This window comes from Procambarus clarkii, chromosome 52 (assembly GCF_040958095.1).
Source record: "Procambarus clarkii isolate CNS0578487 chromosome 52, FALCON_Pclarkii_2.0, whole genome shotgun sequence".
Taxonomy (NCBI): Eukaryota; Metazoa; Arthropoda; class Malacostraca; order Decapoda; family Cambaridae; genus Procambarus; species Procambarus clarkii.
In genome coordinates, this window is record NC_091201.1 from 2364023 (window position 1) to 2377335 (window position 13313).

Sequence of the window (13313 nt, forward strand, 5' to 3'; positions counted from 1 at the left end):
ATGCGGTACTGTGTCAAAGGCTTTCCGACAATCCAAGAAAATGCAGTCCGCCCAGCCCTCTCTTTCTTGCTTAATCTGTGTCACCTGATCGTAGAATTCTATCAAGCCTGTAAGGCAAGATTTACCCTCCCTGAATCCATGTGTCACACTGGGTTGGCGGTTGCAGCCAGTTGTCTCGACTTCGAGTTGAGGAGCGAGTGGCGATCGCCTGTATTGTTTTTATCTTTGGTTAAGTAGCTCCAGGGAGCTGAAAGGGCTTCCCCCAGAAAGCCAGCGTTGAATGTAATGACACACTATTTTCTGTGTGGGACCTGGAGGCTTCCCGGCAACCTTCCCTCCAACCGGTTGGCACTTTTCATGGGTTTTTGGCATCCAGCTTCAGAACTAATGGGTTGGATAGCTAGCGCAGGAGGGTCTGGGGCTGCTCCTTCCCCCTCCCGGGGAGGGGGGAGCTGTGCAGACAGCAGTGCAGTGACGGTTGTAACATCATGCTCATTTGTTCGTTTATCATTTGGGGACTTCTGTCCAACAGTTCGGCTTTCAGTGGCAATATTTTTAACCAGATAGGATTTGTTTTAGGGTGCCAACTTTGCGACTGATGGCACCTGGTAGTATGGCACTGAATCAGTGATAATAGCTTCAGGGATCCTCCGGGGCTTGCCCAGAAACTGGCGTTTCATTATATTCAACACTGGTTTTTGTATTTTTAAAAACAATTGTTACATGTTTACACTTTTCCAGGTGCGCCTTCTGATAGGGGTGGGACGATATATTGAGATGTCGTATATCATTGATGCTCTCAGAGAAAATGATCAATTTGAGCATTTACTGGGTCGTGATTCTGACCCTAGAGGAAAGGAAACAGGATTGGACCGAGCCCTTGTGCATTACCTGCATTCCAGACACCCTCTAGATAAAGATACACTCAAGCTTGTTGCACTTCATTTCCTTCTTTATTCTGAGGTATGATTTTGCTTTAAAAACAACACACACACACATTGGTTAAGTAGATGAGAATGTAGATGATTTTACTTAGTTGAACCCCAGATTCACGATTCAACTGGACTGCATAGTGCAAGACAGTTACAATGATGATGATTTGTCCACACAATATAATATATCCAGTGTATATTTTATTTTGTATAAATAAATATTTTTGTTATTTTTTACACATCACTAGTTGACATTTACTATGCAGTTTGCAAGCTAAGATGACACATTTTTTCTACAGTTATACTAATACTGTACAGATAATAATTATTTGTATTATTTAATATCATTAATAATAATAATAATAATAATAATAATAATGTGTATCAATAATGTGTAATACATGTAATGTTAGAATTCTATTGATATAATAATATATACATTTTTACAAAGAAAAACTTGCATGTGATGTAGGGGTAACATTCATGAACTTAGCAAGTTTTTTCTTACCTGAGAGTCCCTCGATTATTTTTCTTAGCTGGACCCATAAGATCAGAACGAGGATGGACATGCTTATCTCTGAGCTGAAACTTGTATATTTCAGGTTGCTGAAATGTGGGTTGAAGATGCTGAGAAAGCTGTAGAGCAAGTATTGGAGGCCACTGTTGATTTAGGGGTCTCATGCACTGCCGCCATCACTCTTAGGTCTGTTGTCTCTTGTTTTACCACCAGCTGTGGTTGGAAATTCATATGCATGACTTCTATCATGTGAGCTTCACATATCCTAAACTATGACTCCATACAGCATTATTAAGGAATTTGTGAGTGTAGCTCTAGATCCATAACAGACAAAGAGAGTACCCACATTCAGTAGGGCTCCACTGGTGATCGAGGCCAACTGCTCCGCTACCGTTTCAAAACAGAAGTTTGTGCAGTTATGCTAACCCATACAATTATATTTTTTATATATAAATACAGTGGTACCTCCATTTACGAATTTAATCCGTTCCCAGAGACAGTTCGTAACCCAAAAATTCATGAATCAAAGCGAATTTCCCCTATAAGAAATAATGTAAATAGAATTAATCCGTTCCACACTCCCAAAAATATTAACTTCAAAGTAAATTTTATATCTAATTCATCAAATCTTTAGTACTAAAGTATGTACAAGTTATTGCTTACCTATATTGATTGACCCTTGTTGGTGTATACCACTTATACCTGCATACCACTAAGCCCTGCTTGTGGCTCACTGTTTTTTCTCAGTAAAAATCTATCCATAGAGGATTGCTTTTCCCTATGTTGTAACACTCGGCTGTAGTGAGGCATCACAGTGTCATTAAAAAGGTTAATGCAACGGCCTACTTCAGCTTGCTTTGGGCGAGTCGTTTCAACAAAAGTTTGCATTTCTTCCCACAGTCTATACCACTTCCTAATTGTTGAGGAAGGGACATTCTGTACTGCCTCCTCCTCCCCTGAAGACATTTCCTCAGCTGCCTCTTGTTGCTGCTCATTGTGAAGGGCTAGGAATTTTTCGGTGATCAGTTCTCGGCTGTGTTCCTCCGCCAACTCACAACATATAATACTCACAACACTATGAATGCCACTTCTTTTTCTAAATTTCTTAAACCATCCCCTGCTCGCCTTAAACTCTTTTGTATCTGCATCACTCGTTCCAGGGGTTTTCTTTAAAAGGTCATCATGCAATTGCCTTGCTTTCTTACAAATGATAGCCTCTGAAATGCTATCACCTCCTAACTCCTTGTTGTGTATCCAAACTAATAACATCTTTTCAACATCCTCAAGTGTTTGTGTTCTTTGTTTCGTGATTATTGATGTCTTTTGCCACTTTAGCACTCGTAATGTCCTTTTTCTTAGCAATTACAGTGCATATCATTGACATAGATTTGTTGTACTGCCTAGCTAGTTTAACAACTCGTATACCGTTTTCATGTTTGCGAATGATCTCTTGTTTTTCCTCTATGGTCATCCTCACATGTGTTTTCTTGGATTGAACCTAACCACTGGCTTTCTTGTGACCCATGGCGAGATATATAATAACTGATATGTTCAAAACCCCAAAATCCGAAAAATATTGAAATTCTTTACAAGGGGTTAAAGCGCGATTGTCACTAGGCAAGAGGCACTGGTAAACTGAGGCGCGGTCGCTGTGCCACCATGTGCTAGGTCAGCCATACGCGTATCAACAAACTTCGTTTCTTGAGGCAAAGTTCGTAACCCAATTCGGATTTTACAAAAAAATTGGGCTCGTAACCCGAAAAGTTCGTAAAGAGGGGCATTCGTAAGCCTAGGTGTCATTGTACTATATTTGATTAAAAAATACCCAGTTTCATTAATATAAAGTTTCATTTTTGCTCACAAGTGGGTAAATAAATTACAGAATCAGGCTTTTTGAGAAATTAAATGGTATTTTGTGAACAAGATACTCAGATGCTCCCTAAGTCAGAATCACTAAATGTCCAGTTGAAGAGGATAAAGAAAAAGTACACTACCTGTGCAGTTGAGAGGCGGGCCGAAAGAGCAGAGCTCTTTCTGCACGAGCACATGCAAATTTCTCTAACATCAAAACTGCCTTCAGGAACCTGTGTAAGGAATCATTCAGAACCTTGTATACCACATATGTAAGACCAGTCCTGGAGTATGCGACCCCAGCATGTAGCCTGTACCTTGTCAAGCACAAGATGAAGCTGGAAAAAGTTCAGAGGTATGCCACTAGGCTAGTCCCAGAACTAAAAGGCATGAGTTACGAGGAAAGGCTGCATGAAATGCACCTCATGACACTGGAAGACAGAAGAGTAAGGGGAGACATGATCACTACCTACAAAATTCTCAGAGGAATTGACAGGCTAGATAAAGATAAACTGTTTAACACGGGTGGTACGCGAACAAGGGGACACAGGTGGAAACTGAGTACCCAAATGAGCCACAGGGACGTTAGAAAGAACTTTTTCAGTTGTTACATAGTTGTTACATTCTTGTACAGCCACTAGTACGTGTAGCGTTTCGGGCAAGTCCTTAATCCTAAGGGTCCCTGGAATACGATTCCCTGCCACGAAGAATCGTTTTTTCATCCAAGTACACATTTTACTGTTGTGTTAAACAGAGGCTACAGTTAAGGAATTGCGCCCAGTAAATCCTCCCCGGCCAGGATACGAACCCATGACTTAGCGCTCGCGGAACGCCAGGCGAGTGTCTTACCACTACACCACGGAGACTGCCTCTCCGTGGGCAGTCAGAGTAGTTAGCAGATGGATCAGAGTAGTAGGCAGATGGATCTATTCCAGTAGTTATCCATACACAGTTTCAAATGTAGGTAAGATAGAGCCCAGTAGGCTCAGGAATCTGTAAACCAGTTGATTGACAGCTGAGAAGCGGAACCAAAGAGCCAGAGCTCAACCCCTTGCAATCACAACTAGGTGAGTAAATATATACATACATAACATTCATGCATATATACATATATATATACTGTACATGTATATACATATATATATACTGTACATGTATATACATATATATATACTGTACATGTATATACATATATATATACTGTACATGTACATACATATATATATACTGTACATGTATATACATATATATATATACTGTACATGTATATACATATATATATACTGTACATGTATATACATATATATATACTGTACATGTATATACATATATATACTGTACATGTATATACTGTACATATATATATACTGTACATGTATATACATATATATACACATGTGTAAATCATGAAAATTAACACGTGATGAAAAATGTGACAGTGTCAGACCACAGAGGAAGAATTGAAACAGGAATTTCCTTAAGTACTTTCGTATATTAATACATCTTCAGAAGGAATGAAGATTCTTTCTGAAGATGTATTAATATACGAAAGTACTTAAGGAAATTCCTGTTTCAATTCTTCCTCTGTGGTCTGACACTGTCACATATATATACATATATATATACAAAAAGGTACAATAGGTTTTGCACATTCTGGTGATTAATTAGTACATTCCTGCAAAGCCACTAACACTTGTAGTGTTTCATTTACTTAGAAAAACACTTGAGGTATCATACCATTGGGATTTGTTTGATTTAATTTACTGTTGATTTTATTTGTTCCTCATCCAGGTCTGGTCCTGCTAAGGTTTATGTACAGGAAGAAACATCAAGAAAACACTCTTTAGTTAAAGGTAAGAAACTTTTTTTTTCTGGGCTTTTGCATTCAGCTGCCCCCCTAAGGGAAAATCTGCTATGTTGTCTGCACAAGAATCGTGGACAATCAATCAGGTGACAATTTGGGCACTGGTGCCTGGAGAACTTTCAGCGTGCTTTTGGGTCAATAGATAGGTTCAATCCGGCCCAGAATGACTTGACAGAAACCATGTAAGAATTGACTTTATGAAAACTTGTGATTGTCAAAATAATGCCTCCACCTAATACTTCACTCTCTGCTTGGAAATCTGATGACATAAACCAAGCTGTCACCAGATGGCATGTCACTACAATACAGTCCACAGTCCCCTACTCTTCATATTCTTCCTTGTGAAGAGTATGAAGACTTTTATCTTCAAAACATTTTGCTAGGTGTAGCTGGCAGGCAATGCTAAAAATCATCATGGGGTCAGAATGTGACCCTCTTGAATTCTGGTGACCCTGACCAGTTTGTTTGTTTTCCATTCCATAGACCATCCCTCCTGTAAAGTTGGGTGAAGCTAACACCCAAACATCTGGCCTCCAACCCTGGACAGACACATACACACACACACACACACATTCTCTCGTGTAGAGGTGCAAAAAATAATGGCAATTGAAATTTTGGGTTTAGGGGGAAGCTTTGTTTCTTGTTAACAAGCATATTTAGAACACACTACATACATACAAACAGGAGGCAATTGATGTTATTGTTCTTAAGTGTCAAGACAAATATGAACTGTAACAGGTTCATTGAATGAACATAAAAGTATTAGGACTAACAATGCAGTGTTATGGGTTGAACAACATGACCAGATTCGGGTCCATGTCTCTGGTAGGTGTTTGTGATTCACTAGAGCCTGGTCTGATGCTTAAGGTTTGGAAGGTTCCGCTTAGACCCACCAAGGGGCCCACCATAAAAAAAAAAGTCTCTCAATACATTTAACACTGAATTTTTTTTTTTATTTTTTTTTTTCATACAGGGCTGGAAATCTCACACTGTATTTCTGGCAAATCTTAAAACTAACAGCTGGCCAAGTCTTAAAATGAACATATATATTTTTTTTATTATTTAATAAAGTTGAGCTTTCATGAGAATTACTAATATATAGAAAAGTTGCTGAGAATCTTAAGTGTTTAATAGAGTGGAGTATGAGTTTGAGTTCATCATTAACTGTGATTTATATAGGTAAATTTTACTTTTTTATTTGACAGGAACTCAAAGCTCAGTTGCTGGTTTCCAAGGTACTGATGAGTTTGAGCCAGAGTATTTGTATAATGCAAACACAGAGCTGCTTACCCAGGCAATGCATAGCTATGCACATGCTGCTCAATATTATATGCAGGTTAGTAAATACAAAAGACAGAAATAATCTTTGGTGAAGCTTCAATGTTTATGCTATAGTACTGTACATGTATATCCATGTATCATTGTGTTCAATATGCTTGACATTATTTATTACTAACTGTTTATAGTAAACATGATAAACTTTTTATACTGTTATAACGGTACAGAATTGTAAGGAATGGGTACGAGAGCTTGAAATAGTTGAAGGTTTGTGTAAGGATAGAGAATCTTGGAGAGGGTGGGGGGGGGGGTATACTGTAGTACCAATTTATATCCAATTACAAAAGTGGCCACACAATTACACTGGTCATTAGAACTAGCACATCTATAGTACATGAAGAACAAAACAGAATAGAAATAAAGCTTTCAGTAGCAATATCTTAACCAGAATAGGGATTTGTTCTGGGTGCCTGACCCGGTCGATGGCAGACATAGAATGCTTCCAACCACACGGGGGTTTCTATAGGCCATTGCTCCTTGTGTTTATGAGGGGGCCAGAGACACAAGAAGTTTTGGCTCGTGGTCCCCGGTAGGCCTAGAACTCCATGTGCATTGACTGATGCCAGAGTCTAATATATTTATATCAGCCCAGTTAGCTCTGGGGGAAGTCTCCTGGTCTCACCCAGAAAATGGCATTTCATTACATTCAATGCTGGTTATTTTTGCATGGTAGCAAGTTGGCCTCTCTGTGATAGTTTGAGTTAGATTGACCACTCTGTTCCCTAAGCATGTGCACAGAGTGGTCATGGTAGGTTATCAGGTCATTAGAGCCTGACAGGCATGAAGTGTGTGTGTGGACCTATATAAGTCCTTGGCTGAAAGATGCAACCTAGAGTCTTGCTGAGAAAAGTGTGTGTCATTTCACTCAACACCCTATTTTGATGTGTGTATGTTCAGAGATACTGTACTAGGATAGGTGATTGAGCATACCTATCTTGATCACCCATTCTAATATAATTTAACCACATCTACTTTTTATTAATGCACCAGGACCAACAACTGGCTACAGCTGTCGAGTACAGTCGTCAAGCTGAGCTTGTGGCCTTACAGATTGCATATGCTAGAAGAAGCACTTCAAGTTCCTCTCTGAGGCTCCTCAGGCTGACTCCTGTAGCAGTCAAATATATCACTACAAACCTTTTAAGGTTAGCTTTAAATACCAATAAAGTTTCATTAACAGCTGGCCTTGACAGCTAGCCATTATGGTTTTGTCCTGGTAATTTGAGTTATTACAACTTTCAGTTGACATGACAATCAGGACACTAATTCTGCTCAATGTTTTGGTTACTAATCATTTTTTAGCACATTCATTTTATTACCATGTATTTAGTACTTTGCATAATTTTGAGGTGGTGATACACCTTATTAACAGATTTAGTATTTTATTGTTAGTTTTTATGCAATGGTGTTTATTTCATGATATATTTATAATAATAGTATTTCCTACTTAACCAGTTTTCATAGTAGATAGCAGCACTGATGGCTCCATACATGCTCATCACTTTTCGAAGTCCTTCTTTATTAATTATATCATATACTGTTCCTAGGTCCATAAATGTCATGCACATTTTGCATTCTTTTTCAAGTGCATTGTCCATGAGCTGTCTCAAGGCAAATACCATAACTACATATGCTCTTACACTACACACTCCCACTTGACTCGCTATCCCGCGCTTTCTGCAAACTTATCCGTACCATTTCTTTTTCTCCACATTTAATCACTTCCTGCATATACAGCATCTTATCAATACCTCCATCTTCCTAGATTGTCTCACTGATGTATTCATCTCTTCCAGATGCTGTATATCTGCTTTCATGCTCTTCTCATACCATCATCACCACCTTTTATTATAATACTATTCTCTCCACCTTCTTATCATAATCACTTCACCATATGGCATTCTACCATGTCTGTCTCAACATTCCCAAGTACCTTTCCACTAGTCTCCCTGCTGCATTTCCCTATTTCTTTCTATATCTGCTTTTTGTTTTAGAAATTGTTTTAATTTTTATCCCTATATGCATTCTAATTTGCTTTCATTTATTTTATTTATCATTCACATACCTTTTACTCTCATCATATTACTTTTTCTTTCTACTTTGTTCACTTTGCATCTATAAAATCTATTTTTCTTTTTTTATGAACTGTTCTCTGCATTTCCTCATCCCATTAAGCAGTTGCTCTCATTATTCTACCAGTTTATGCAACACCACACATTCTTAAGCAAACATTTCTTGTATACATCCCACCTGACACTAATGTTCATTTGTTCATAATATTTTTCCTCAATTTCACTATCGACTCCTTCTTTTGTATTTATCTACAAGTTCTGTCTCCCTCAGCTTCTCAACTTTTAATGTTTTACTTCTGGGAAAACTTTTCTGGATTCTCACTCAAACCGAAAGGATTCCTCACCAATATCTCAGGAATCATAATAGATGTCCCTAGGCAAGGCCAATTAGCTCTTATCAGAAGCAGAGGCTGGGAGGAAGTTTGAGTAGATGCCAGCAGAACAAACTAAACCCATTTCCCAGTAGGGGGAAACAGGGAAAGTTCCAGATTGAGCACACAAGTCTGCTTCACAACGCAGGGCTCCCCAAGCCTCTCACGGGCCACTCAGTGAAGCTAATTTATTTATTTATTTATTTTTTGTTTTTTTTTAGATATATACAAGAATTGTTACAGTCTTGTACAGCCACTAGTACGCGTAGAGTTTCAGGCAGGTCCCTGGAAAACGATCCCCACCGCGAAGAATGTTACAATCGTTTTTCGTTTTCTGAGTTACCTGTTGGGTTATAACTCTCATAAACGATAAGAGGCTCACCTCCCACAGCATAAGCCATAGATGAAGACTGCAAAAGCTTGTATTATAAGGCACATACATGGAGAGGTAGAAGAAGCCTGATTGGCCACCACCCAGGAGGATGGCTCAGTCAACACAGGTGTCCAGTGACAACACATGCTGCCTACACATGGATGAAAAACCCTCGAGCCAAGCATGCAAAGTTGATTAGTGACCCTTATGGTCCCCTCTTATAGTGGTCCTGGTGTTTGAAAGACCTGTGCAAGTCCAGAGGCCTGGTAGTTTTGAGGCCATCTCCTTGATACCTGAGTCAATGCACTGGGAGGTTACCGAGGCTTCCCAGGAAATGTAATGGCTAAAATAGAAACGGTGGAGACATTACTAAATGGCTCCGAAACCTAAAAGAAAGAGAACTATGAGGAAAGGCTGAAGGCACTAAATACTGTATATCAGAACTGGTAGAAGAAAAATGGGTGGTTTGAATATTACGTACAAATTTGAGAGGTATTGACCAAATTTATAAGGAGCATATTTTTAATACCTGCAACCTAAACAACATAGATATACATTCAAATTGCAAAAACAAGGATACAGAAAAACTCGAGTTAATTCTGTCTTGAAAACAGTGGTAGATGAGTTAAATAAATTAAATGAGAAGGTAGTATAAGCCAAGACCATTGGAAGCTTCCAGACTCTTAAAACAAAGATTTTAGGGATGACAGAACACTATGAGTTTAGCTCTCATCCAGTAACTACACTTGGCTAGTTAGACACTTATCTCACTCAACATAAGCCCAACCACTCGGGCTAGACGGAAGAGCGACGGTCTCGCTTCATGCAGGTCGACGTTCAATCTCCGACCGTCCAAGTGGTTGGGCACCATTCCCTCCCCCCATCCCATCCTAAATCCTTATCCTCATCCCTTCCAAGTGCTATATACTATAGTCGTAATGACTTGGCACTTTCTCCTCATAGTTCTTAACTCGACATAATAGTTGACACAATACCCAAGAACAATACCAATGCTGAATTAATGTTATCAACATTTGGAACTTTTGTTCAGCATGGAACCGATGCCACTCATGGATATTGTGCCCACTGGCATTATCTTCATACACAACAACACTCCCGTATTTATATGCTTCATGCTCGTACTTATTCACAAATCAAAATCTTGTATTATACTATGCCTTCACTTGCCCCATACACATTTGTCTGCAGCAATATAACTCTCACAGAATACTTATTAACACCTATTGGTAGTCCATCTTCTCCCCGTGTTCTGAACTGTAAATGTTCTGGGCTCCCTGAGCTACTCTTGGGCAATTTAGCAATGCTAAAAATGTTTACAATCATTTTATGTTTTCTAACATAAAATTGTTGGGTTGTAACCATAAATTTTGAGTCAAAATGTTTGCAAATGGATTCTCTAGGGAATAGATGAAAATTAAAAGTGTCTTTATAGTATATTATGCACAATAACTATGAATATTTATGAATAACAATCAGATAATACATTTTAGTCATCGAAAAGTTTACTATCGGAGAACAGATGACACATTTCAGTCACCAGAAAGTTTACTAATTGGAGAACAGATGAGACATTTTATCATCTTCAGAATGCAAGTGTTATTAACAGCCTTTCACTCTTTCCATACTAACCTTCTGTAGCTTAGGTAAGTAATTATCACAAGCTATATAACCAGGATGGCTATGTAGCACTGTCTGCAGTGCAAAATATTAAACTAGCATCGTATCAAACTTTCAGCAATTTTTAAATTTTATATTAATGCAGATGCTGCTGCTATAAAACTCAATGACATTCTCATATTCTCACTTGGCAACTTCATTCAGCCTTCTTATCAAGTCTTATGCATCTTAGATGCTTCATGCTCTTCTTGACACCTCACAAGTGCATCCCTACTGACAAACTTTTTGTACACGTGTCTACAGGATCGTGGCTCTCATTTTCTCGTTCATGAAAACATCCTTTCGTGCATTCATCCATATAAACCTCTCACAGTAAAGTACTTGTCTATACTGACTGTTACACATCCATATACAGTATTCTGAAACACTCTTAATGTCGTGAGAAAAACATTCCTTAACATTGTGTTACCTGTACTGTAACAAATCTCACTAGTGTTTACATACTGCAGGGTGACTGAAGCTCAGCTGGTGGGACGTGCCTATAGCTCCCCTGTGGATTGGAGTGTAGCGCTCTACCAGCAATATGTCAATAATGGTGATGAATCTTACCTTACTGAATATCTGGCCACATTTAAGCTCTCCCCTGAAGTTATGCTTGATGTGGTGAAGAAGTAAGTACAGTAATGTAAAGTCAGTTTATTTTTACAGTATTAAGTTTACAAAGTTTTCCTACTCTTTCACACTAGGGAAAATAATATACAGGAACATTTCATCTCTAATCTGTAGCACTGATGCATTTGTTAACTTGAGAAACTCAGCCTTATTAGCAAGCATTGATACTTTAGTCCCCTCCAGACATTCCTGTTACCGTCAGGGATTAAAAGCTAATTGAGAACAGATGAAATATTCTCCAAAGAATTCCATACCTAACTTGGCTCCGAGTCATCACAGCCTGGCACTGGGAAGGAATAATTTAGGAAAGCAATGAAGGTTTCCATGAGAGGTATATACATGTTCAAGTGAAAATGTAAGCAAAACACATGGCAATAGAAAAACAATTTTTGGGGAAAAAAAAGGACTTGAAGAGAATTCATAATACTTTACCTTACAGTAATACTGGATTGTAAAGACTACAAAGTTTACTGGGCGGGAGTCCTCCAATGGCTTCCTGAAGCTATCTGACTGAGATTGATCTATTGTAATGGGTCACGTCTTGGCAGGAGTTGGGTTTGGCCTGCCGGGGACCTGAGCCAGAGCCTGGCTTTATTCACAGTGGTGCAGGCAGTGAGTGACATTCCATCACCCCACTGGGAAAAGCATCCAGAAAGTCAGCCAAGCTTTACAGACAACTGCAAGCTTCACAGAAAACAAAACCTTGAAACCAAACAACTCTACAAACAATTCAAGATGTAACAATAGATTCACTCAAAACTAACTTGAACACATTAATACCAATAGGTAGCATCAGGCAGCCATGCCCTGACCCACAGCTGGCTGCCTGATCTGTTCTGTTGCTGTTGTGGTGGTTACTAATACCTTTAGTGCTCCACATCCATCAGCTCATGGTGAGCCTCTCTGCTTTAAGCCAAGTTCTGCCCATCCTTGCACTTCATCATGTGGGAGCTGTTTGCTTCCACACAACATTTTGGTGAATTTAATTTAACTATTTGAATAGTAAATGGAATTTACTTAACCCCTAACTGTCCACCCCTAAATTAGGTCGCTTTCCATGATGTGCACAAAAAATCTTAAAATCTTTTTCCTTTCTATGTCGTAAAACATTGGTTTCTGATATCGGGAAAATACAGTTCAACAAAAATATAATTTTAATTTGGCTATAGTGAGGTGAAAAAATATTGATGACCTCATATTCTGATAAATTATTTCCAAGTCAATTGTTTATGATGGATTTCTCATCACTAATGTCTTCCTGGCTCATTAAAGTAGTTGAAATTTTGCATGTCATCAGTGGCTCCCAGCACGTGCAGTCAGTCAGTGGATGGTGATGCTCCTGACATGGTGCCTATAGTTTTACTATTTTACTATGGCCCAGGATGGAAACAAGGTTTTCCGGATTTTTTATCCAAAATGGCAAACATTTGACAGAGGTCTCTAGTGTTGAGTGATGTCCACATAGAATATCTAAGACTTGAATATTACAAACCACATCTAGTCTTCCACAGGCAAATGGCATAGCAGCCCCTATCACTTGATGGTGATGGGAGCAGTTTAAGGGTTAAGACAAAGTAGCCAAAACAAAGGCAAGTAAACATTAAATGGCATCAGTGTGGGGACTTGCATATATGAAGAGCTTTGATAGCAACAACATATGATGTGGGAACTCTAGAAGTTCCCAG

At 38.8% G+C, this 13313-nt stretch overlaps 1 protein-coding gene across 3 annotated transcripts in view; it reads left to right on the top strand.

The window, feature by feature from the left end:
* Nucleotides 1-13313, top strand: part of LOC123763782 (spatacsin) — a 91071-nt gene that overhangs the window by 71052 nt on the left and 6706 nt on the right. For 2 of the 3 annotated variants that reach the window (XM_069304259.1, XM_069304258.1), the window contains exons 24-29: nucleotides 742-963; nucleotides 1535-1635; nucleotides 5092-5153; nucleotides 6370-6500; nucleotides 7493-7647; nucleotides 11466-11627. In XM_069304259.1, the coding sequence (XP_069160360.1) occupies nucleotides 742-963; nucleotides 1535-1635; nucleotides 5092-5153; nucleotides 6370-6500; nucleotides 7493-7647; nucleotides 11466-11627 (833 nt within the window). Of the gene's footprint in view, nucleotides 1-741; nucleotides 964-1534; nucleotides 1636-5091; nucleotides 5154-6369; nucleotides 6501-7492; nucleotides 7648-11465; nucleotides 11628-13313 lie in introns of those variants that run through there. The other variant, XM_069304260.1, reaches the window with a different exon arrangement.